The sequence below is a fragment of the Dendrobates tinctorius genome, unplaced genomic scaffold, assembly GCF_039654945.1.
Source record: "Dendrobates tinctorius isolate UK_male_01 unplaced genomic scaffold, ASM3965494v1 ptg000008l, whole genome shotgun sequence".
In the NCBI taxonomy this organism is placed as follows: domain Eukaryota; kingdom Metazoa; phylum Chordata; class Amphibia; order Anura; family Dendrobatidae; genus Dendrobates; species Dendrobates tinctorius.
In genome coordinates this window covers 74,752,371-74,776,881 of record NW_027361676.1, presented here as the reverse complement: position 1 = coordinate 74,776,881, position 24,511 = coordinate 74,752,371, and the positions used below count along the sequence as shown (strand labels likewise).

Here is a 24,511-nt window from a genome sequence, read left to right as displayed (position 1 = left end):
GATGCTGGCCAACCAGTAGTCGTCATCGTTCATCATTTTGGCAATGCGGGGGTCCCTTTTTAGGATCCGCAAGGCATAATCTGACATGTGGGCCAATGTTCCCGGTGTCAATGATGCACTGCGAGTGCTGGGTGGAGGAGCACTTTCTGGCAAATCCACATCCCTCCAGTCACGCACAAACCCTGTACCAGACCTTGCCACGCCAACATTTTCACTTGCCCCACAAGATGCATCCTCCTCCCCTAAGTAATCATCCCCATCATCCTCCTCCTCCTCCTCTTCTTCCTCCACCTCGTCCAGGAGAGGTCCCTGAGCAGACAATGGCTGAATGTCATCAAGGATTCCCTCCTCCTCTTCCTCCTCATCAACATTGGCTGCAGACGCCTGCTCCTTAAGGTGCGTCAAAGTTTGCAGGAGCAGACGCATAAGTGGGATGCTCATGCTTAGGATGGCGTCGTCTGCGCTTACCAGCCGTGTGCATTCCTCAAAACACTGAAGGACTTTACAAAGGTCTTTCAGCTTCGACCACTGCACGCCTGTCAACTCCATGTCTGCTCTCAAAGTGCCTGGCCGTGTATCCTCCCACAAATGCATTATGGCCTGCCTCTGCTCGCACAGCCGCTCCACCAGGGGCAGGGTGGAGTTCCACCTTGTTGCAATGTCGATAATGAGGCGGTGGTTGGGAAGGTGGAGCAATCGCTGCAGCTTCTGCATACGAACGGAGTGTACAGGCGACCGGCGGATGTGCGCACACAGTCTTCGCACCTTCTGGAGCAGGGCTGTTAACTCCGGATAATTTTTGAGGAAGCACTGCACCACCAGGTTCAAGGTGTGAGACAAGCAAGGTATGTGGCTGAGTTTTGAAAGGGCTATGGCTGCCACAAAATTATGCCCGTTATCACTAACTACCTTGCCTGCCTCAAGATGTACACTGCCCAGCCATGACTCAGTTTGTCGCTTCAAGTACTCGGCCAGCACCTCGGCGGTGTGTCTGTTGCCCAAACACATCATCTGCAACACAGCCTGCTGACGCTTTCCACTAGCTGCTCGATAGGGGGACACATCGTGTGCAACAGTGGCAGCTGCAGATGGAGTGCTCGTACGACTGCGCTCTGTGGACGAGCTTTCGCTTCTGGAGGAGGAGGAGGAGGAGGAGGGTCGAACGCCTACAGCCAACTGTTTCCTATACCGTGGGCTAGGCAGCACTGTCCCACCACCGCTGTCCCCTGTGGACCCTGCATCCACCACATTAACCCAGTGCGCAGTGATGGACACGTAACGGCCCTGGCCATGCCAACTGGACCATGCATCAGTTGTGAGGTGCACCTTTCCGCTCACTGACTGCTTGAGTGCATGGACAAAGCGGTCTTTCACATGATGGTGGAGGGCTGGGATGGCTTTGCGAGAGAAGAAGTGGCGACTGGGTAGGTCATAGCGTGGTACTGCATAGGCCATGAGTTCGCGGAAAGCTGTGCTTTCCACCAACCGAAAGGGCATCATCTCAAACGAGATTAGTTTGGCAATGTGGGCGTTCAAACCCAGTGTACGCGGATGAGAGCCTGAGTACTTTCTTGACCTACTCATAGTGTCTGGGAGGGTGAGCTGGACTTGAGAGCTGCATATGGTGGAAGTAGCGGTGGACAGGGCGGACTGAGAGAGGGTTGATGATGGTGATGGAGTTGGTGTTCTTTCTGATGGCCTAGAATCAGTCTTTCGTTGATATAACAGTGGGATTCCCTGACTGCTGTGGCCTTGCAACGACACCTCAACATTTGCTGCTGTGCTAACCGGTGGGCTTACAGTGGGGGAAACAATGTAGCGTTGCTGACTACCTTCGTTGTGATCAGTTGCACATGTGGCACTTGAGGTTTGGTGTTGTGTCCATGCTTGCAAGTGCATGCTAGTTAAATGTCTAAGCATGCAACTGGTATTCAAATTTTTCAGATTTTTCCCTCGGCTAAAGGTCTTTGCGCACTTCTTACAGATAACCTTGGCCTGATCATGAGGATTTTGTTCAAAAAAGTGCCACACTGCACTCTTCCTACTTTGGCAGACATTTTGCGGCCTAGCACGCTGTGATCTTTTGACCCTCTGGACAAGCTGTCCAGCAACTCTTTTGATGTTTGGAACCTGTCTTTGGAGTGCTCCGGGCCTGCCAGATAACAGCTGTTGCGATGTCAATGTCTGCTGTGGATGCTCCTCATCTGAGCTATTGGAAGCAGCACCCTCTTCCCCCAATGGATGCCAATCTGGGTCAACAACTGGGTCATCCATCACCTCCTCTTCTATGTCATGTGCACCTTTCTCTGTGTCACCGTGTATGGTGGTATAGTGAGGGGCACCTGAGTCTCATCAGGGTCAAAATCTGGCTCTGTACACTGCGAGGACAATGTAGTGCTCTGAGTGAATGTACCAGCAGAATCATCCATCAGCGGCTGTGCATCAGTGCACTCCATGTCAGATTCATCTTGGCCTGGGTAATTCACCATTTGACTTGATAATCCAGGCATGGTATGTGAAAACAGCTCCATGGAGTAATCAGTAGTATGGCCTGCGTCATCCTTCAATCTTGGTTGGGGTGAAGGACACAAGGAAAGGTGTGGTTCATGAACATGAGCCTCCAATGACGACTCAGTGCTTTTACTTTTTACAACTGAAGAAGAGGAGGCGATAGAGCTGGAGGCTGAGTCAGCAATGTAAGACAAAACTTTTTCCTGATGCTCTGCCTTTAAAAGCGGTTTGCCAACTCCTAGAAAACTAAGCGTTCGAGGCCTTATGTAGACAGACGATGACGCAGGGTCAGCACCTCCTGCATTCGGTCCTATTTTGCTCTTGCCACTACCATCAGATCCACCACCAACACCAGCTGCCAACCCCCGCCCAATTCCATGGCCTCTTCCACCAGCCTTCCTCATTTTTGGTAGAAATGTAGACAAAATCCAACAAACTATATAGTAATGTAAAACAAGGTACAAGGTGTCTATAGGACAGGGGAGATTTTGAATTTCTGCAGACACTTGTGGACACTGGACACTTTTGGATTGTGTGAGGCCCACTGATATCTGAGCGCTATGTGACACGCTCGATGGCACAGCTGCCTGTGACCCAAGTGACGAGAGGATAATGGAGATTTTGAATCTCTGCGCACACTTTTGGACACTGGACACTTGTGGATTGTGTGAGGCCCACTGATATCTGAGCGTTATGTGACAGGCTCGATGGCGCAGCTGCCTGTGACCAAAGTGACGAGAGGATAATGGAGATTTTGAATCTCTGCGCACACTTTTGGACACTGGACACTTGTGGATTGTGTGAGGCCCACTGATATCTGAGCGCTATGTGACACGCTCGATGGCACAGCTGCCTGTGACCAAAGTGACGAGAGGATAATGGAGATTTTGAATCTCTGTGCACACTTTTGGACACTGGACACTTGTGGATTGTGTGAGGCCCACTGATATCTGAGCGCTATGTGACACGCTCGATGGCACAGCTGCCTGTGACCAAAGTGACGAGAGGATAATGGAGATTTTGAATCTCTGAGCACACTTTTGGACACTGGATACTTGTGGATTGTGTGAGGCCCACTGATATCTGAGCGCTATGTGTCACGCTCGATGGCACAGCTGTGACAAAAGTGACTAGAGGATAAGGGAGATTGGATCGCTTTTAAAAAAGCAGTTTGCGGAGCAGTGGGTAAACAGCAATGCCAGCGTGTCAGGAAGCCTTAAAAGGCAGCCCAACAACCAACACCACTGATACACCACTATATAGCCTCCCCTTGCACTGCACACACAGTGACTTGTGTGTTGTGCAGGCCAAATCGCTAGCAGCAGAAGCAGTTTTTTTGTCTTCTTCCCTGCCTAACGCTCTCCCTACAGAATCAGCAGCAACCTCTCCCTATACTAAGATCGGCAGAAGTAAGATGGCGGTCTGCGTGCACGCCCTTTTATACCCCCTGTGACGCCCACCAAAGCAAGCCAATCACTTGCATGCCCTTCTGAAAGATGGTGGTGACCCGTGCCTAGGTCATCACGTTGCCCACAGTGTCCGTGGATCCTGATTGGCTGAAAAAGAGCGCAAAACAAACTTTTGAAACGCGACTTTGGCGCGTAAGTCGCCGACCTCGTGGCCGACCCCATCCTAGGGTCGGGTTTCGTTTCATGAAACCCGACTTTGCCAAAAGTCGGCGACTTTTGAATTTTTTCGACCCGTTTCGCTCAACTCTAGTAGAGACAGGAAAAACCCCATCTGGATCATGACAGCTGCAGCCAGTAAACTACGGTAAGTGACATATCACTGGAATCAGGGTCTCTGTCCCTATATCATGCTGCTCTCGGATTACACAGCCAAACATGCTTGATAGGCTAGAATCAATAGGTAGTCTATGGGTTAAAATCCACCAGAAATTATAATACTTCCCATAGCATGGCCTATTACTTTGCTAAATGACTTTGTGCACTAAAAATATCAATAGTCCAGTATTACAGTGATCATTTGGAAAGGCATTATTGTATTAGGATCTGGAAAATTACAATTTATAGTTGTACTATATAATTAAACATCTAAATGGAAGAAGAAGAATGACATGGTTATCTACATTTATTATTTTTATCATAGTTAAATCAAGCGATTTTTCTTTTTAGTTATTTTTTCTTCCATAATTCCATAAACCAAATGACTGAACCTCCTTAGATAGTCATAATAAATGTATTCCATATATAATTTTTCTTCTTTTAAAACTAGCTCCGTAGCTAGGTGTTTCCTTGTAAATCACTTTATTCTATCTCTTCCCATATATCATACATGCTTAGGACACAGTGTCAGAAATGCTTTATGGTGAGGCACATGTCAGGGTAATTTATATTTTACTCCACGGTATTATATCTTAGTGCATACATTTTACTATGTATTTATGCAGCATATTAATTCAAGGTTGCGAAAATTTTCAATTTAAACAACTGTTTAATAAGGAGGAAATTGCACGTACAGTGAATACATTTCCAAATCCCACCGGCTGATGTATTACAGAGAAATTCTTTGATGTTTTATAAATTAAATACACATCAGTCTGGTTGTTCTTCAAGGGAGCAAAATCCATGTTTTATTGGATTTCTAAATTTAATTATTATAAACCAACACAAAGAATAAAAAGCATCTGCTTGTCTATGTCAAAATGGGTACAGTGCAGAACCAATCGTACCCACCTTAGTAATTCTACCAGTCCTACATTATTAGCAGATCAAAACCCATGAGATGCAACAAAACATCTACACAAATTCCACTGTAAAACTTTGATAATACCACATTTTTGTCTGATATTTTATTCTGGGAAGGCTCCATTGCCAGATGAGACCAAAAAACGTCTCTAGTTTAATAAACTACTCTCTTCCGTCCTGTTGGATCCATTCATAAATATAGCGTTGAATGCTCATCAGGAGCTGGTGTATGGAGAAGACTTAGTAGATAAGCCCACACCATTCCCAGCAGATGATTGCAATGTTATTCAGCCTGATCTGCCTCTAACAGCTGCAGGTGGAGCCAAGATCTGCATGATCCTGTTATCCTGTTAAATGCCACTGTCAATCTATGGCACTGGCATTTGTCTTGCCCAGCATGTAAGTTCATCTCTAGGTATCCTGGCTTTCAGTGCAGGCCTCAGGCAGCTTCAGAACGCTATTAAAGAGGTTGTCCGGTATACAATGAAAAGTCTACAGTCACTCGGTGTGATTGCAGGCTTGTGAAAACTCTGAGCACACGCACGGTGAGCATTCGCCGGTGTCTGCGCCGAGACAGGTGGTCAGGTATGTGATATGCATACTCCCGGCCACAACATGTGTAGTGGATGAGACCTCATTCAATACACTTGTATGCATATCGTATACTTGACCAACGTTCCCGTGGAATCCTCACAGAGCACAGTGCGTGTACTGGAAAGATTTGCAAATCTGCAGTCACACAAAGTGACTGAAAGCTTGGCATTCTAGAACAGAATGCCAAGATTGCCAACCTGAAGGTTATCCTCATGTCTACAGCCTGTGAGATAGCGCTCCCTGAGTGTGTTGGGGGACACTCGCTTGGCAACGGGATTAAAGCACAAAGGAACATTTTCTCACAAAAACAGTCTATTTGGCTTATTAACTCCGCATAAACCGCATAGCATAAAGTCCATTTCATTACATCCACGAACATATCATGACCACCAGTCAGTTCATGTAGCAGATAAGCCTCTCTGCCGTATATTACAACCCCCTTGTCTGGAGTTACCTTCCAGGTGCGCCGCTCCACAAGCTGACTCCTTTTGAGTCCTGGCTTCCCCAACACAGTAGCCATCCCAGGCTCCGCAGATACACAGTCTCACCATTTGCTATTCAGGAAGTCTGTCCATTACCAAGACCTTCCAACACAGAGACCATGTGACCACACTACAGTTTCATTATATCGCCAATAACCACACCCACAGGTGAGGTACCTAACACATGGGCTGATCACGTGATCGTGTCATCACTGCAGGTCCTCAACCTTAGGGAAAATTCAGGCCAAATCTTATCCTACTGGGAGAAATACATCTCCCGTCCAGCTCTACCCCTTTCATTACACCACAAGGATAATTGGACCTTTTTTTTGCTGGATTTGAATAGAAAGTTGGTGTCAATTTCCATCCTAAAAAACATGTCTGTGGCTATCTAATAAGCCTTTTGTATTTTATTCATTTTTTAGCTGCTAGGGTGGGAACTACATCTTGGTAATTAGAGGTGTAATGTGTAGACCAGTGGTTCCCAAACTCCAGTCCTCACGGACCCCAACAGGTCATGTTTTCAGGATTTCCTTAGTATTTCACAGGTGATGGAAGTATCATCAAGGCACCATGAATTCTCTCACATGTATAACACTATGGAAATCCTGAAAACATGACCTGCTGGGGTCCACGAGGACTGGAGTTTGGGAACCACTGGTGTAGACAGTTTACTGCTATGTACAGAAAAAAATAAAGCTGATTCAAGCCTATTTAAAAGAAAATCCTCCTTTCTGGAGAGTGATGTCACTTGTCACATGCAGGATGTCTGCCCAGATGAAATATTGATGAGCTGCAGCTAAAGCCTGTTACACACATCCGTTTTTTGGCATCCGCATGCATCCGTCAAAGTGTGAAAAAATGGATCCATTTTCGTTTTGCTGCAAACGGATCCGTTTTTTTTGACGGATCCGCGGTAGCCACTAATGGAAGTCTATGGGACAAAAAAAGGATCCTCAAAAAAATGGCGGATCCGTTTTTTAACGGAAACGACAGATTTAGACGGATTTTAAAAAACGGAAGTGTGATCCAGGCCTAAGAAGCAACTGCTCATTGACTGCATCTTGCACGTGGCACAACAGCTCACGTCATTCTCTGAGCATTGGCACCAACACCATTGGAGCAGCTCTGCTGTGTGATACACCCTTTTTATTTAATTTGTATTCCTGAAATAAATTAAATGGAAAGCTGGGGTGTCTGGGAATTACTTTGCACCACGGACAGGGCACGGTGATATTCTGACACTCAAACTTTCCATTTACCAAACCCAATCGAAGGACCAAACAAGAAGGATCAAGTTCAACCATTCCAAACAGGATCGAGTGTGTTATTCACAAAGCCACATACTCACCACCACCATCCCACATAGAGCGCCACCATAACTTCTTTATCTGTGTGAAACTATTAAACAGTGTCTATGAGCATAGAGTGACTGCTCAAACCAAGTGTAGGCGCTCACTTCAGTTTTTCATCTATTTCTGTCTTTCTCTGGCTCTTTACAGCCAGAACTGTTTATCAAAGAACAGCATGGTTGGAGACAGAGGGAAAACAAACAGGTGGGAAGGTGCACATAAATGTTTGACCACACCAAAGCACCTGTACTTGGTTTCAATAGTCATTCTGTGGCAATAGACTCCCTTTAGTCTGGGGTTGTCCAGTAGTGGCCATCAAGAAATGCTACTGCATGCTGGAAAGAGCAGTTGCAAGGACAACTGTCCTATGTAAGGAAGGTTTCATTGCTGGGGCCAGTTAAATAAAACAGGATCTGCACTCTACATGATACTCTTTGGGCCTCGGTAACTTCGCTGCCTAGTGTACAGGGGTGCCTATTTACATTCAATATGAAATCGGGAGGGTAGGCTTGAGCTAAAACATTTGAATAATTTATTATTCTGTTATTCTGTTATTGTTAAATAAAATAAGTAAAATATGTAAATGCTACAAGCAAAAGTAAAAATTATGGTGAAGTGAGATATGAGTAAAAAAGTACAAATCTATAGCCATTATTCTCTTTTGATGTGACTTTGAGTAACAACTTGTAAAATTTTAAATTTATTGTAAAAGCAACTTCTGTATATAATACAATTGAAATATAATTATTCTATCAGATGTTAGAGCCACTTGAATCTTTTCTGTAGAATTTTCAATGATTTTGGTCAATCACCCGTAATGGATGCATGGGATGTTATATGCAGTCTAAATACGAAAGCTGTACGAACTTTGTTAGACTTAAGTAGGAAATCACCATACTGCCAGCATTAATCAATGTCATCGGCCTCTCTAAATGATGCTTGAACAAATTTGAGCTTTCATTCTGCTGAACTTATAGAGTTAAAATATATTCACTATGTAGAACACATAAAATCTATAATTTTTATGCCTGTAGCTACAGTTTCAATCAAAATGATCTAGCCCCCCATTGCGTATTAGGTTTATTAGCAAAATGTGCAAACTTTCTGCTGTTTACAATAAACCAATGAGATAAGAACATTCTAAAGGTCCCATCACACCTAGCGACGCTATAACGATCCCGACAGCGATACGACACGACAGGGATCGTTGCCACATCGCTATGTGGTCGCTATTGAGATGTCAGACAGTCCAATCTACCCAACGACGGAGCAACGATCTAGCGTGTCATAGCGACCTTTGTAACGATGTCGGTGGTCATTAGAACCCTGTCACATTGCATGTTCCATTGACGATTCACACCTCGATGAGGGATGTACTGTGTGACACTGTATTTACACAGGCGTGGATTGCGCTCCCTTTCTCACGCCCTCTCAGCTCTGAATGGTGGACGCTACCGCGTCCTGATTGGCCGTGCATTTAAAAGAAGGTGACGTACTAGCGCTCCATTTCATTCAAAAAATACCTACCATTAACTGGCTAGAGAAGCAACGAAGATGGAAAAGCAGATGATCCAAAATGGAGTCGCAGCCATTGGACAAAAACAGGATCTCAACTTGGACACACCCGGGTCAGGAACAAAGAACTGAAGCACTACTTTGTTAGCTTCTTTTAAAAGGAAGCCCGCCAATCAGGACGCTGTAGTGACCACTAGAGTTGAGCGACTTTTGGTTTTTTAGGGTCGCGTTTCGTTTCGTGAAACCCGACTTTTCCAAAAGTCGGGTCGAGCAAGATCGTCCGATTATAGGGAAAAGTCGGGGTCGTCCCGAAACACGAAACCCAATGTAAGTCAATGGGGAATAAAAGTCGGCAGTGAGAGGAGGACAGGAAACACACCTACAGTGCCCATTTGAATGCCAAAAGCATCAATTCTTCTTTCTTAAGCTTGTCAACCTTAATTAACTTCATAATACAAGTTACGCACTGAAAAATGGGGGTTATTTGGCTACAAACTGTGGGGGGGGAGGGCTGGCTCCAGGTTTTCATGTGCCCTGGGCGAAAGAGCGCCCCTTTAACACATACCACAACTCATCATGCTCCGATACGGCAGAGAAATAGCGGTATAGTACAATGAAAAATACCTCACTTTTTACATCTCATGACGAGGCCCATCTATTTCTCCATACAGAATCATTGGTCCCTGGTCCCATATAATGTTTGAAACAGTATATGATGAGCTCCACATAATGCTACAGTATATGTTGGTCCCCATGGATGAAGCTCCACTGTCTTATGGGCCCAAATAATGCTCCAAACATAATGGGCCCCATTTCTAATGCTCTAGTGTATAATGGGCCCTGTAAATGCTGCTCCAGTGTCTGATGTCCACCTTTGGAATGTTCCAGTGTATGGTGGGCCCCATTAATCATTCACCAGAGTATAGTGCTCCCCAAAAATTGCAGTCCCAACATTGAAAACAATCAAATAAGTCTCCTCGCTAGGGAATCCCTGTACTTGTCTGGACAGGTGCTGTAGCTTGCTTAACAGCTCGCCAGCCGTTCTCACGCCCAGTATGGATTACACGTGATTGCACAAAGGTGAGAAAGGGTACCGTATCCCCAGATAACATGTATGGATAGCGTACACATTCAAAAGATATGTCTCAGGAGGCAGGCTCAGACGGTGTTAGGCCCAGTATGGATTGCACGTGATTGCACAAAGGTTAGAAAGGGTACCGTATCCCCGGATAACATGTATGGATAGCGTACACATTCAAAATATATGTCTATACAGCATGAGGCAGGCTCAGACGGTGTTAGGCCCAGTATGGATTGCACGTGATTGCACAAAGGTTAGAAAGGGTACCGTATCCCCGGATAACATGTATGGATAGCGTACACATTCAAAATATATGTCTATACAGCATGAGGCAGGCTCAGACGGTGTTAGGCCCAGTATGGATTGCACGTGATTGCACAAAGGTTAGAAAGGGTACCGTATCCCTGGATAACATGTATGGATAGCGTACACATTCAAAATATATGTCTCAGGAGGCAGGCTCAGACGGTGTTAGGCCCAGTATGGATTGCACGTGATTGCACAAAGGTTAGAAAGGGTACCGTATCCCCGGATAACATGTATGGATAGCGTACACATTCAAAATATATGTTTATACAGCATGAGGCAGGCTTAGACGGTGTTAGGCCCAGTATGGATTGCACGTGATTGCACAAAGGATAGAAAGGGTACCGTATCCCTGGATAACATGTATGGATAGCGTACACATTCAAAATATATGTCTCAGGATGCAGGCTCAGACGGTGTTAGGCCCAGTATGGATTGCACGTGATTGCACAAAGGTTAGAAAGGGTACCGTATCCCTGGATAACATGTATGGATAGCGTACACATTCAAAATATATGTCTATACAGCATGAGGCAGGCTCAGACGGTGTTAGGCCCAGTATGGATTGCACGTGATTGCACAAAGGTTAGAAAGGGTACCCTATCCCTGGATAACATGTATGGATAGCGTACACATTCAAAATATATGTCTATACAGCATGAGGCAGGCTCAGACGGTGTTAGGCCCAGTATGGATTGCACGTGATTGCACAAAGGTTAGAAAGGGTACCGTATCCCTGGATAACATGTATGGATAGCGTACACATTCAAAATATATGTCTATACAGCATGAGGCAGGCTCAGACGGTGTTAGGCCCAGTATGGATTGCACGTGATTGCACAAAGGTTAGAAAGGGTACCGTATCCCCGGATAACATGTATGGATAGCGTACACATTCAAAATATGTGTCTCAGGAGGCAGGCTCAGACGGTGTTAGGCCCAGTATGGATTGCACGTGATTGCACAAAGGTTAGAAAGAGTACCGTATCCCTGGATAACATGTATGGATAGCGTACACATTCAAAATATATGTCTATACAGCATGAGGCAGGCTCAGACGGTGTTAGGCCCAGTATGGATTGCACGTGACTGCACAAAGGTTAGAAAGGGTACCGTATCCCTGGATAACATGTATGGATAGCGTACACATTCAAAATATATGTCTATACAGCATGAGGCAGGCTCAGACGGTGTTAGGCCCAGTATGGATTGCACGTGATTGCACAAAGGTTAGAAAGGGTACTGTATCCCCGGATAACATGTATGGATAGCGTACACATTCAAAATATATGTCTCAGGAGGCAGGCTCAGACGGTGTTAGGCCCAGTATGGATTGCACGTGATTGCACAAAGGTTAGAAAGGGTACCGTATCCCTGGATAACATGTATGGATAGCGTACACATTCAAAATATATGTCTATACAGCATGAGGCAGGCTCAGATGGTGTTAGGCCCAGTATGGATTGCACGTGATTGCACAAAGGTGAGAAAGGGTACCGTATCCCCAGATAACATGTATGGATAGCGTACACATTCAAAATATATGTCTATACAGCATGAGGCAGGCTCAGACGGTGTTAGGCCCAGTATGGATTGCACGTGATTGCACAAAGGTTAGAAAGGGTACCGTATCCCCGGATAACATGTATGGATAGCGTACACATTCAAAATATATGTCTCAGGAGGCAGGCTCAGACGGTGTTAGGCCCAGTATGGATTGCACGTGATTGCACAAAGGTTAGAAAGGGTACCGTATCCCTGGATAACATGTATGGATAGCGTACACATTCAAAATATATGTCTCAGGAGGCAGGCTCAGACGGTGTCAGGCACAGTATGGATTTGACGGCCCAGATTACACAGCGGAGGAGCAGGGAGAGGTAAAGATTGCAAATGCTGGGGCCCTGCCCAAGCAAGGGGGGCCCACTCGTGGGCGTCGGTACTGGCACTGGGCCCCTCATAGTACAGCGGTGTGTCTGACGGCGGGTGTGCACCACCACCGTCAGAGACACTTGATTGCACTATGAGGGACCCTGTGCCAGTGCCTGCGCCCAAGAGTCGGCCTACCCACCTGTCCAGGGCAACGGCACTCGCACGGTGTCGTGCGCTAGGTGGTGACCCCGGCCATGGGGGGGAGGCAGCACAGTTAGGGAGTTTTAGAAAGTGGCATATGTTGATGTTGGACATTCAGCTGATGCAAAAGGCGAAATAGGTGAAGTACCAGGAAGAGGTGGACCAAAGCAAGCCATTTTTCTGTCACCCTATGTGTCATCAGGGGAAGGTGGGACAAAATCCTTGGAAACCCATGCGTGGTTCATTTTAATGAAGGTTAGATCATCCACATTTTGGGTTGACAGACGGGTCCTTTTTTCTGTCAGGATTGATCCAGCTGCACTGAAGACTCTTTCCGATAGCACACTTGCAGCTGGGCAAGCGTGCTCCTGTAAGGCATATTGGGCCAATTCAGGCCAGGTGTCCAGTTTAGCGGCCCAATAGTCAAAGGGGAATGACCTGTGTGGGAGAACATCGATATGGGAGGAAAAGTAGTTTGTAACCATAGTTGACAACTGCTGTCTCCTGTCACTTTCCATCGATGCAGTATTACCAGTTGTGTGAGCGGTATTTGAAAAATCAGTCCACAACATTGTCATGAAACCCCTGTCTCCAATGCCACTTCTGCTGTGTGCACCACGAACACCTCTGCCAAGCTGCCCCCGGCCCGTACGGCTCGTGTGAGAACTATCACCGCTGCTGTTTGCTGGGAATGCCTCAAGCAACCGATTTACCAGAGTTGCTTGTTTATTAGCCAATATTAGGTCAGGGTTCTCCTGTGGCATGATGTTTTGTAATTTGCCTTTATAGCGTGGATCCAGGATGCTGGCCAACCAGTAGTCGTCATCGTTCATCATTTTGGCAATGCGGGGGTCCCTTTTTAGGATCCGCAAGGCATAATCTGACATGTGGGCCAATGTTCCCGGTGTCAATGATGCACTGCGAGTGCTGGGTGGAGGAGCACTTTCTGGCAAATCCACATCCCTCCAGTCACGCACAAACCCTGTACCAGACCTTGCCACGCCAACATTTTCACTTGCCCCACGAGATGCATCCTCCTCCCCTACGTAATCATCCCCATCATCCTCCTCCTCCTCCTCTTCTTCCTCCACCTCGTCCAGGAGAGGTCCCTGAGCAGACAATGGCTGAATGTCATCAAGGATTCCCTCCTCCTCTTCCTCCTCATCAACATTGGCTGCAGACGCCTGCTCCTTAAGGTGCGTCAAAGTTTGCATGAGCAGACACATAAGTGGGATGCTCATGCTTAGGATGGCGTCGTCTGCGCTTACCAGCCGTGTGCATTCCTCAAAACACTGAAGAACTTTACAGAGGTCTTTCAGCTTCGACCACTGCACACCTGTCATCTCCATGTCTGCTCTCAAAGTGCCTGGCCGTGTATCCTCCCACAAATGCATTATGGCCTGCCTCTGCTCGCACAGCCGCTCCACCATGTGCAGGGTGGAGTTCCACCTTGTTGCAATGTCGATAATGAGGTGGTGGTTGGGAAGTTGGAGCAATCGCTGCAGCTTCTGCATACGAACGGAGTGTACAGGCGACCGGCGGATGTGCACGCACAGTCTTCGCACCTTCTGGAGAAGGGCTGTTAACTCCGGATCATTTTTGAGGAAGCACTGCACCACCAGGTTCAAGGTGTGAGCCAAGCAAGGTATATGGCTGAGTTTTGAAAGGGCTATGGCTGCCACAAAATTACGGCCGTTATCACTAACTACCTTGCCTGCCTCAAGATGTACACTGCCCAGCCATGACTCAGTTTGTCGCTTCAAGTACTCGGCCAGCACCTCGGCGGTGTGTCTGTTGCCCAAACACATCATCTGCAACACAGCCTGCTGACGCTTTCCACTAGCTGCTCGATAGGGGGACACATCGTGTGCAACAGTGGCAGCTGCAGATGGAGTGCTCGTACGACTGCGCTCTGTGGACGAGCTTTCGCTTCTGGAGGAGGAGGAGGAGGGTCGAACGCCTACAGCCAACTGTTTCCTATACCGTGGGCTAGGCAGCACTGTCCCACCACCGCTGTCCCCTGTGGACCCTGCATCCACCACATTAACCCAGTGCGCAGTGATGGACACTTAACGGCCCTGGCCATGCCGACTGGACCATGCATCAGTTGTGAGGTGCACCTTTCCGCTCACTGACTGCTTGAGTGCATGGACAATGCGGTCTTTCACATGATGGTGGAGGGCTGGGATGGCTTTGCGAGAGAAGAAGTGGCGACTGGGTAGGTCATAGCGTGGTACTGCATAGGCCATGAGTTCGCGGAAAGCTGTGCTTTCCACCAACCGAAAGGGCATCATCTCAAACGAGATTAGTTTGGCAATGTGGGCGTTCAAACCCAGTGTACGCGGATGAGAGACTGAGTACTTTCTTGACCTACTCATAGTGTCTGGGAGGGTGAGCTGGACTTGAGAGCTGCATATGGTGGAAGTAGCGGTGGACAGGGCGGACTGAGAGAGGGTTGATGATGGTGATGGAGTTTTTGTTCTTTCTGATGGCCTAGAATCAGTCTTTCGTTGATATAACAGTGGGATTCCCTGACTGCTGTGGCCTTGCAACGACACCTCAACATTTGCTGCTGTGCTAACCGGTGGGCTTACAGTGGGGGAAACAATGTAGCGTTGCTGACTACCTTCGTTGTGATCAGTTGCACATGTGGCACTTAAGGTTTGGTGTTGTGTCCACGCTTGCAAGTGCATGCTGGTTAAATGTCTAAGCATGCAACTGGTATTCAAATTTTTCAGATTTTTCCCTCGGCTAAAGGTCTTTGCGCACTTCTTACAGATAACCTTGGCCTGATCATGAGGATTTTGTTCAAAAAAGTGCCACACTGCACTCTTCCTACTTTGGCAGACATTTTGCGGCCTAGCATGCTGTGATCTTTTGACCCTCTGGACAAGCTGTCCAGCAACTCTTTTGATGTTTGGAACCTGTCTTTGGAGTGCTCCGGGCCTGCCAGATAACAGCTGTTGCGATGTCGATGTCTGCTGTGGATGCTCCTCATCTGAGCTATTGGAAGCAGCACCCTCTTCCCCCAATGGATGCCAATCTGAGTCAACAACTGGGTCATCCATCACCTCCTCTTCTATGTCATGTGCACCTTCCTCTGTGTCACCGTGTATGGTGGTATAGTGTGCGGGAAGGGGCACCTGAGTCTCATCAGGGTCAGAATCTGGCTCTGTACACTGCGAGGACAATGTAGTGCTCTGAGTGAATGTACCAGCAGAATCATCCATCAGCGGCTGTGCATCAGTGCACTCCATGTCAGATTCATCTTGGCCTGGGTAATTCACCATTTCACTTGATAATCCAGGCATGGTATGTGAAAACAGCTCCATGGAGTAATCAGTAGTATGGCCTGCGTCATCCTTCAATCTTGGTTGAGGTGAAGGACACAAGGAAAGGTGTGGTTCATGAACATGAGCCTCCAATGACGACTCAGTGCTTTTACTTTTTACAACTGAAGAAGAGGAGGCGATAGAGCTGGAGGCTGAGTCAGCAATGTAAGACAAAACTTTTTCCTGATGCTCTGGCTTTAAAAGCGGTTTGCCAACTCCTAGAAAACTAAGCGTTCGAGGCCTTATGTAGCCAGACGATGACGCAGGGTCAGCACCTCCTGCATTCGGTCCTATTTTGCTCTTGCCACTACCATCAGATCCACCACCAACACCATCATTACCAGCTGCCAACCCCCGCCCAATTCCACGGCCTCTTCCACCAGCCTTCCTCATTTTTGGTAGAAATGTAGACAAAATCCAACAAACTATATAGTAATGTAAAACAAGGTACAAGGTGTCTATAGGACAGGGGAGATTTTGAATTTCTGCACACACTTTTGGACACTGGACACTTTTGGATTGTGTGAGGCCCACTGATATCTGAGCGCTATGTGACAGGCTCGATGGCACAGCTGTGACAAAAGTGACTAGAGGATAAGGGAGATTTTGAATTTCTGCACACACTTGTCGACAGTGGACACTTTTGGATTGTGTGAGGCCCACTGATATCTGAGCGCTATGTGACAGGCTCGATGGCACTGCTGTGACAAAAGTGACTAGAGGATAAGGGAGATTTTGAATTTCTGCACACACTTGTGGACAGTGGACACTTTTGGATTGTGTGAGGCCCACTGATATCTGAGCGCTATGTGACAGGCTCGATGGCACAGCTGTGACAAAAGTGACTAGAGGATAAGGGAGATTTTGAATCTCTGCACACACTTTTGGACACTGGACACTTTTGGATTGTGTGAGGCCCAATGAATATCTGAGCGCTATGTGACAGGCTCGATGGCACAGCTGTGACAAAAGTGACTAGAGGATAAATGAGATTTTGAATTTCTGCACACACTTGTGGACAGTGGACACTTTTGGATTGTGTGAGGCCCACTGATATCTGAGCGCTATGTGACAGGCTCGATGGCACTGCTGTGACAAAAGTGACTAGAGGATGAGGGAGATTTTGAATTTCTGCACACACTTGTGGACAGTGGACACTTTTGGATTGTGTGAGGCCCACTGATATCTGAGCGCTATGTGACAGGCTCGATGGCACTGCTGTGACAAAAGTGACTAGAGGATAAGGGAGATTTTGAATTTCTGCACACACTTGTGGACACTGGACACTTTTGGATTGTGTGAGGCCCACTGATATCTGAGCGCTATGTGACAGGCTCGATGGCACTGCTGTGACAAAAGTGACTAGAGGATAAGGGAGATTTTGAATTTCTGCACACACTTGTGGACACTGGACACTTTTGGATTGTGTGAGGCCCACTGATATCTGAGCGCTATGTGACAGGCTCGATGGCACAGCTGTGACAAAAGTGACTAGAGGATAAGGGAGATTTTGAATCTCTGCACACACTTTTGGCCACTGGACACTTTTGGATTGTGTGAGGCCCAATGAATATCTGAGCGCTATGTGACAGGCTCGATGGCACAGCTGTGACAAAAGTGACTAGAGGATAAGGGAGATTTTGAATTTCTGCACACACTTGTGGACAGTGGACACTTTTGGATTGTGTGAGGCCCACTGATATCTGAGCGCTATATGACAGGCTCGATGGCACTGCTGTGACAAAAGTGACTAGAGGATAAGGGAGATTTTGAATTTCTGCACACACTTGTGGACAGTGGAAACTTTTGGTTTGTGTGAGGCCCACTGATATGTGAGCGCTATGTGACAGGCTCGATGGCACAGCTGTGACAAAAGTGACTAGAGGATATGGGAGATTTTGAATCTCTGCACACACTTTTGGACACTGGACACTTTTGGATTGTGTGAGGCCCAATGAATATCTGAGCGCTATGTGACAAGCTCGATGGCACAGCTGTGACAAAAGTGACTAGAGGATAAGGGAGATTGGATTGCTTTTAAAAAAGCAGTTTGCGGAGCAGTGGGTAAACAGCAATGCCAGCCTGTCAGGAAGCCTTAAAAGGCAGCCCAACAACCAACACCTCTGATACACCACTATATAGCCTCCCCTTGCACTGCACACACAGTGACTGGTGTGTTGTGCAGGCCAAATTGCTAGCAGCAGAAGCAGTTTTTTTTTCTTCTCAGCAGGACAAAAAATAAAAAATTGGGATTGCTTTTAAAAAAGCAGTTTGCGGAGCAGTGGGTAAACAGCAATGCCAGCCTGTCAGGAAGCCTTAAAAGGCAGCCCAACAACCAACACCACTGATACACCACTATATAGCCTCCCCTTGCACTGCACACACAGTGACTGGTGTGTTGTGCAGGCCAAATCGCTAGCAGCAGAAGCAGTTTTTTTGTCTTCTTCCCTGCCTAACGCTCTCCCTGCAGAATCAGCAGCAACCTCTCCCTATACTAAGATCGGCAGAAGTAAGATGGCGGTCGGCGTGCACGCCCTTTTATACCCCCTGTGACGCCCACCAAAGCAAGCCAATCACTTGCATGCCCTTCTGAAAGATGGTGGTGACCCGTGCCTATGTCATCACGTTGCCCACAGTGTCCGTGGATCCTGATTGGCTGAAAAAGAGCGCAAAACAAACTTTTGAAACGCGACTTTGGCGCGTAAGTCGCCGACCTTGTGGCCGACCTCATCCTAGGGTCGGGTTTCGTTTCATGAAACCCGACTTTGCCAAAAGTCGGCGACTTTTGAATTTTTTCGACCAGTTTCGCTCAACTCTAGTGACCACCAATCGGAGCCGAGGTAGGCGTGGAAACGGGAACGCTAATCCCCGCCTTGTCTTGCTTCTGAGTCGCTAACGAGGTCGTTAGGCTAGTTGTCAAACGTGACGATACAAGCGACTCAGTGGGACATGAGCGACCAAAGAAATGTCCAGACATTCCGGGCACGATCAGCGATACCCGGCAGGGGGGCTGGTCGCTGGTCACTGTCACACACAGCGATCTCGCTGGTAAGATCGCTATAACGTCACAGTTCTAGTGACTCAGCAGCGATCTCGCTAGCGATCTCGCTTAGTGTGACAGGGCCTTAAATGACTAAACACAACTAGTCTAACCATGGTTATATAAAGTGACTGTGGGTGGTAGCCATGACTGAGCTGCTGCTTCACATCGCCCCATCACTTTAAAGGAAAATTGTATCCCACTCCTAATGTGTTGCTCAGTGGGGAATGCATTACACTCACATGTAGGCCATAGGCCTCCGCTGTTTCCAGGCCCCCACCTTCCGGATCTGTCACACACTCGGGGGACACACAGTTCGTATTAACTAACAGCAGTTTACTGGACAGTCCCATTTCATCATATTGTAACATATAGTATCGGGCACAACACTTCTTGTTCCTTGTTTTGTTAACACAGTACATTTCCTTAACACAGTCCATTTCCAACATTATTATCCGTTCCTCCTGGACTATCCATTATCCCTATGTTGGCTAGTCTCATCTGCCACAGGGATATCCCATCCAGTCCCGCAGTGCACCCTGGATCCACTACCTTTCTTGTGGTTCAGTGTCCATCGTCCCATGTTCACCAAAGAATACAGCAAGCATCTGTCAGCATTCCAGAGAAATCTTAGCCTAATTCTCAGCCTAATTCTCGTGGGCAATAGTCTCCAGTTTACTAATATTCTTGGGTTATCAAGAAAGCGGTCCAAAAGTTAACAGAAGAGATTATTGTCTTGTGCAATCAAGATAAAGGACATAACATTATAGCAAAAAACCTGCAGAATTATTTGGTAGCAGCAGGTACTGAGGTTTCAGTTTGCACAGTAAGATGCATACTAAACACTGAATGTCACCATTCAGTCCAAACTCCAAGACATAAAGTACACCTCTATTGACCCAAAAGCACAAAAAAAATAGACACAAATATGCTCAAAGCCACATAATAAGCCACAGAAGTTTGGGAATTCAGGTCTATGAAGTGATGAATCAAATCTGGAACTTTGTAAGCCTATGGATCAGCGGCATGTCAGGAGTAGAAATAGAGGCATATGGGGAAAGAACAGCCTGCCTACAGTGAATCATGTCAGTGACTCAGTGATGCTCTGGTTCTGCTTGCTTCATTTGGCAGATGTAACCTACAGCCTGTACAGGACAAGCATTAAACCCAGTATCCAAAAATCCTATTACATTTGGCATGCCTTCCATGAGGAACCCGAAGGGTAGGAATCATTGGATCTTTCATGAAGACAATGATCCCAGCAATACTTCAAAGTCTACCAAGGCTTGGTTTTGGAAAAAGTCATAGAAGTTTTTGTATGGCCATAATAGTCACCAGAGTTGAACCCTATATCAAATATTTGGTCAGATTTTAAGAAGGCAGTAGCAGCATGTGAACTCAAAAATGTTAGTGAACTGGAGGACATTGCACATGAGGAATGGACTAAGATTCTTCAGTAATCCTGTCAGAAGCTAATGTCTGGCTATCGAAATGGCTTGAATAATTATGAGACCCCAGTAGTCACAGGGAGTGGAATTTTGTGTTGAATTTGGAGAAATCATTAGATCAACTGATTTTAGAGAGCTAAATTGTTCTTGTTTGCTTTGAAAAGGGGTTGAATAATTTGATTAGAGCTGGACATGTACAGATGTATTATGATAAGGAATGCTATAGTTTCATTTCATTTTAAAAAGCAACTATTTTTTTTGAATGTATACTTAATTATACTGTATTTTATATTATGATATCAAATATTAAAAAGCATAGACTTGCATGAAAAACAGAAATAAAGAGCAAGAAATGGAAACGTACTGAAGACATACCAAATACTTCATCTAATTCTTTATGGACTTGTAGCTGTGCCTCTGGGTGAGATCCCAGCAAATATAAAGACCAGTTCATGGCCGCAGCCGTTGTATCATGGCCCTGGTAAAAGTATAGAAATTCATGTCATATTTTTATGAAAGATCATTAAAGGTTTCTATGCATAATCGCAAGTTTGCCTGTTGGCAGCAGATTATACAGGATACTCTCCAAGCGTGTGACAACAGAGTTTCTTTACTCAGGAACAATATGCTTAATAGGTCAGGAATAAATAATTTGTGTGTCTCTATCTGTGCATCATCTGCAGCAGGCTGCTTCTCTCATACACAGACACAGGAAAAAAACAGGAAATACAGTCACATGCTCTCCCTGTGTGGGTCTCTGGGAGTTTTTTTTTTTGTTCTAACCTAAAAAACAGCATCCAAATCTAGCAACTAAACACTCATAGACACCAAACTTATTCCAACATTGCCTCCATCCCAAGCAATCCAGGTAAAGGGGCAAAGCAGAGCCCCTTATTGAATATAGTGGAGGTACACATGCGTAGCCTTTACTCCATTCATTATGTATGTGACTGCCGGAGTAAAGGGGGTTTTACACATAGCAATATCGCTAGCAATATCGCTAAAACGTCACTGATTTTGTGACATTATAGCGATATCGCTATGTGTGATACTTACCTCCGACCGGTTCCCCCGCTGGTTATCGCTGATCGCGCGAGATCGGGAGGCTCCATTTCTCGTCGGGCGCTTCCTGCTGGGCTTCCTGCTGTGTGAGACGAGCGACGCGTGGAGGCGGGCGGGAGGACGTCTGGATCGCTGTGTGTGAAAGGTAAGTATCGTCTGCTGCATCGCTGCTGCATCGCTGTGAGATCTTCCTGTGTGGAAGCTCACTAGCGATCATTTAGCGATGCACCAGCGATCCTGACCGGGTCAGATCGCTGGTCGGATCGCTGGTGCATCGCTAAATGTAAAAGGCCCTTAAGATGAGATGCGTACAGCTACTGGCTATTTCCAGCAGTCCCATTAACAATGAATGGAGTGAAGGCCAAGCACATGCATCTCCACTCTATTCAAGGCAGGACCCTGCATAACCCTCTTCTTGGAGTTTTGGAAAGCAGTTCTCAGATCCCCAGTGATCAGCAAGCTAACATCTGCTCACGGAAATTGGGGTTTTGAAGAAAACTCTTTTAAAAGAGTTTTACCTTAATCAAAACATATTACTTATTAATAGGATAGGTGATAAGTGTGAAATATCAGAATGTTCTCCCGCAAGGACCCACACCGAGCACCAAAACTTGCAGAGCGTCCAACCATTGAGACCCTCACTGATCACAACAACAAGAGTCTCATATCCTCCATTATGAAGCAATGATCGAGAATGTGTATGACTGCTCCATTTAATGTCTACATCACTGTTGGAGATAAACATGCGATCACATTGATCTAAAGCCCCCGTCACACATAGCGATCTCGCTAGTGAGATCGCTGCTGAGTCACAAGTTTCGTGACGCAACAGCGATCTCACCAGCGAGATCGCTGTGTGTGACACCTATCAGCGACCGGCCCCCTGCCGGTATCGCTGATCGTTGTTGGAAAGCCTTGGACATTTTTTTGATCGCTGGTCTCCCGCTGGCCAGCACGCATTGCTGCGTGTGACAGGCGGGAGACCAGCGATCAGCGATCTGGTAACTAAGGTAAATGAAGGGTTTCTAAGCAGCGTGCTGTGCTTAGAAACCTGTGTACCTTAGTTACCAGCGTGCTGATGCAGGGAGCTGGTAACCAAGGTACACATCGGGTTTCTAAGTGACGCGCGCTGCTTAGAAATCCGATGTGTACCTTAGTTACCAGCTCCCTGCATCAGCGCGCTGGTAACTAACGTACACAGCGGCCTCGCTGGTGCTGATCGCTGGTGAAGCTGCCTGTTTGGCAGCTCACTAGCGATCATGTAGCGACACACCAGCGATCCTGACAAGTTGATATCGTTGTCAAGATCGCTGGTGAGTCGCTATGTGTGACGGGGCCCTAACACTTATTAGGTGATATATTTTCATCATTGTAGAAAATCATGGTCAGCTTAATAAAACTGACCATTGAACAGCCTCCACCCTCTTCTTGCCTATGGATGTATGAGAGGAATGAACAATCTGATGAAGGTGTATAGCAAAACTTTAGCTACACAGATATAGCTAACTCCACACTAATCATCAGTGCGGTACATTAACCCCTTAAAGTCGCGGTGATCGCATTAAAATTCCGACGCCATCTCACCTTAGAAAAGATGGCGTCGGCATCCCGGGCTGCGATCCCGCCCCCCCGGCATCCAGAGCACTGTGATTGGCTGTTCAATTCTGAACAGCCAATCGCAGCGTTTCTCATTGTTTCAGCCAATCAGCTTGGCTGAAACAATGATGTCCTAGGCGGGGATCGAGTACCGATGTACTCGATCCTAGAGCCGGTGCCTGGCAACGCCAGGCACCGGCAAAAAGCACCCGGATTGGTGCGATCGCCGATCTGATCGATCGCGCCAATCGCAGTGCACAGCGGCGCTATATTGCCGCTGTGCCCTGCCAGTACCGGCCAGGATCGGTGCTATATTAGCATCGATCGTGCTGGAGCCTGATGCAGGCCCAGCAGGGCCTGCAGGAGTTGGCTGGCGCGATCGATTAGATCGGCGATCGCGCCAACCACAGGGCACAGCTGCGGTCACCATGTGACCGCTCTGTGCCCTGCTGGTGACCTGGGCATGACCTGCCTAGTAATCGGAGCTGTGAGCTCCGATTCTAGGCAGTTGCCATGGTCACCAGGCAGATCAGGGATTGGTGGGATCGATGTAATCATTTGATCCCACCAATGACAGGTCACAGCAGCGATGTGACCGCTCTGTGACCTGCCCCCTGACCTGCCTCTGACCTATCTGACCTGTCTGCAGGGGTCCTCACTCTAGCTGAGGATTCCTGCAGAGAGGTCGGACGCAGCAAGAGCTCCTGTGCTGGGTATTGTGATGCCACAGCTTGTAGCATCACAATCCCTGCAGAAGAAAGAAGAAGAAGAAGAAAGAAAACTACAATTGTAAGTGTTAATTGATCCCTGATCCCTTGCCCAATCTATCTTCACCCCCCCAATCTATCTTCATCCCCCCATCCCCCCTCCACCCCCCTTCTTACCCCCCTTCACCCCCCTTTTACCCCCCTCCACCCCACTTTTGCGTCACCTCCGTGCGCAGCCGGCGAGCGTTGATCGGTGACGCAGTTCACCGATCAACACTCGCGCTCGCTTTTTTTTCCTTAGCCCCCTTTGCGCCACTTCCGTTCACACATTCCGCAGCCGCAAAAGTTGGATAAGTGACACACGTCACTTATCCAAGCTTGTGCCTGCCGTTTTTCATTTTTTTCACCCCCCTTTGTGCCACCTAACTACAACCCTAACTGTTGATCCCTGCCCAATCTATCTTCATCCACCCCAATCCCCCCATCCCCCTTCCCCCTATTTTTACCCCCCTCCACCCCACTTTTGCGCCACCTCCGTGCGCAGCTGCCGAGCGTTGATTGGTGACGCAGTTCACCGATCAACACTTGAGCTCGTTTTTTTTTCCTTAGCCCCCTTTGCGCCACTTCCGTACACACATCCCGCAGCCGCAAAAGTTGCATAAGTGACACACATCACTTATCCAAGCTTGTGCCTGCCGCTTTTC

At 47.1% G+C, this 24,511-nt stretch overlaps 1 protein-coding gene across 1 annotated transcript in view; it reads right to left on the bottom strand.

Moving 5' to 3' along the window:
• The window catches only part of LOC141092554 (cytochrome P450 4V2-like), a 143,278-nt gene that overhangs the window by 35,268 nt on the left and 83,499 nt on the right, over nt 1-24,511 (bottom strand). The window contains exon 8 of the mRNA XM_073578812.1: nt 20,818-20,920. Coding sequence (XP_073434913.1) covers nt 20,818-20,920 — 103 coding nt within the window. The remainder of the gene's footprint in view (nt 1-20,817; nt 20,921-24,511) is intronic.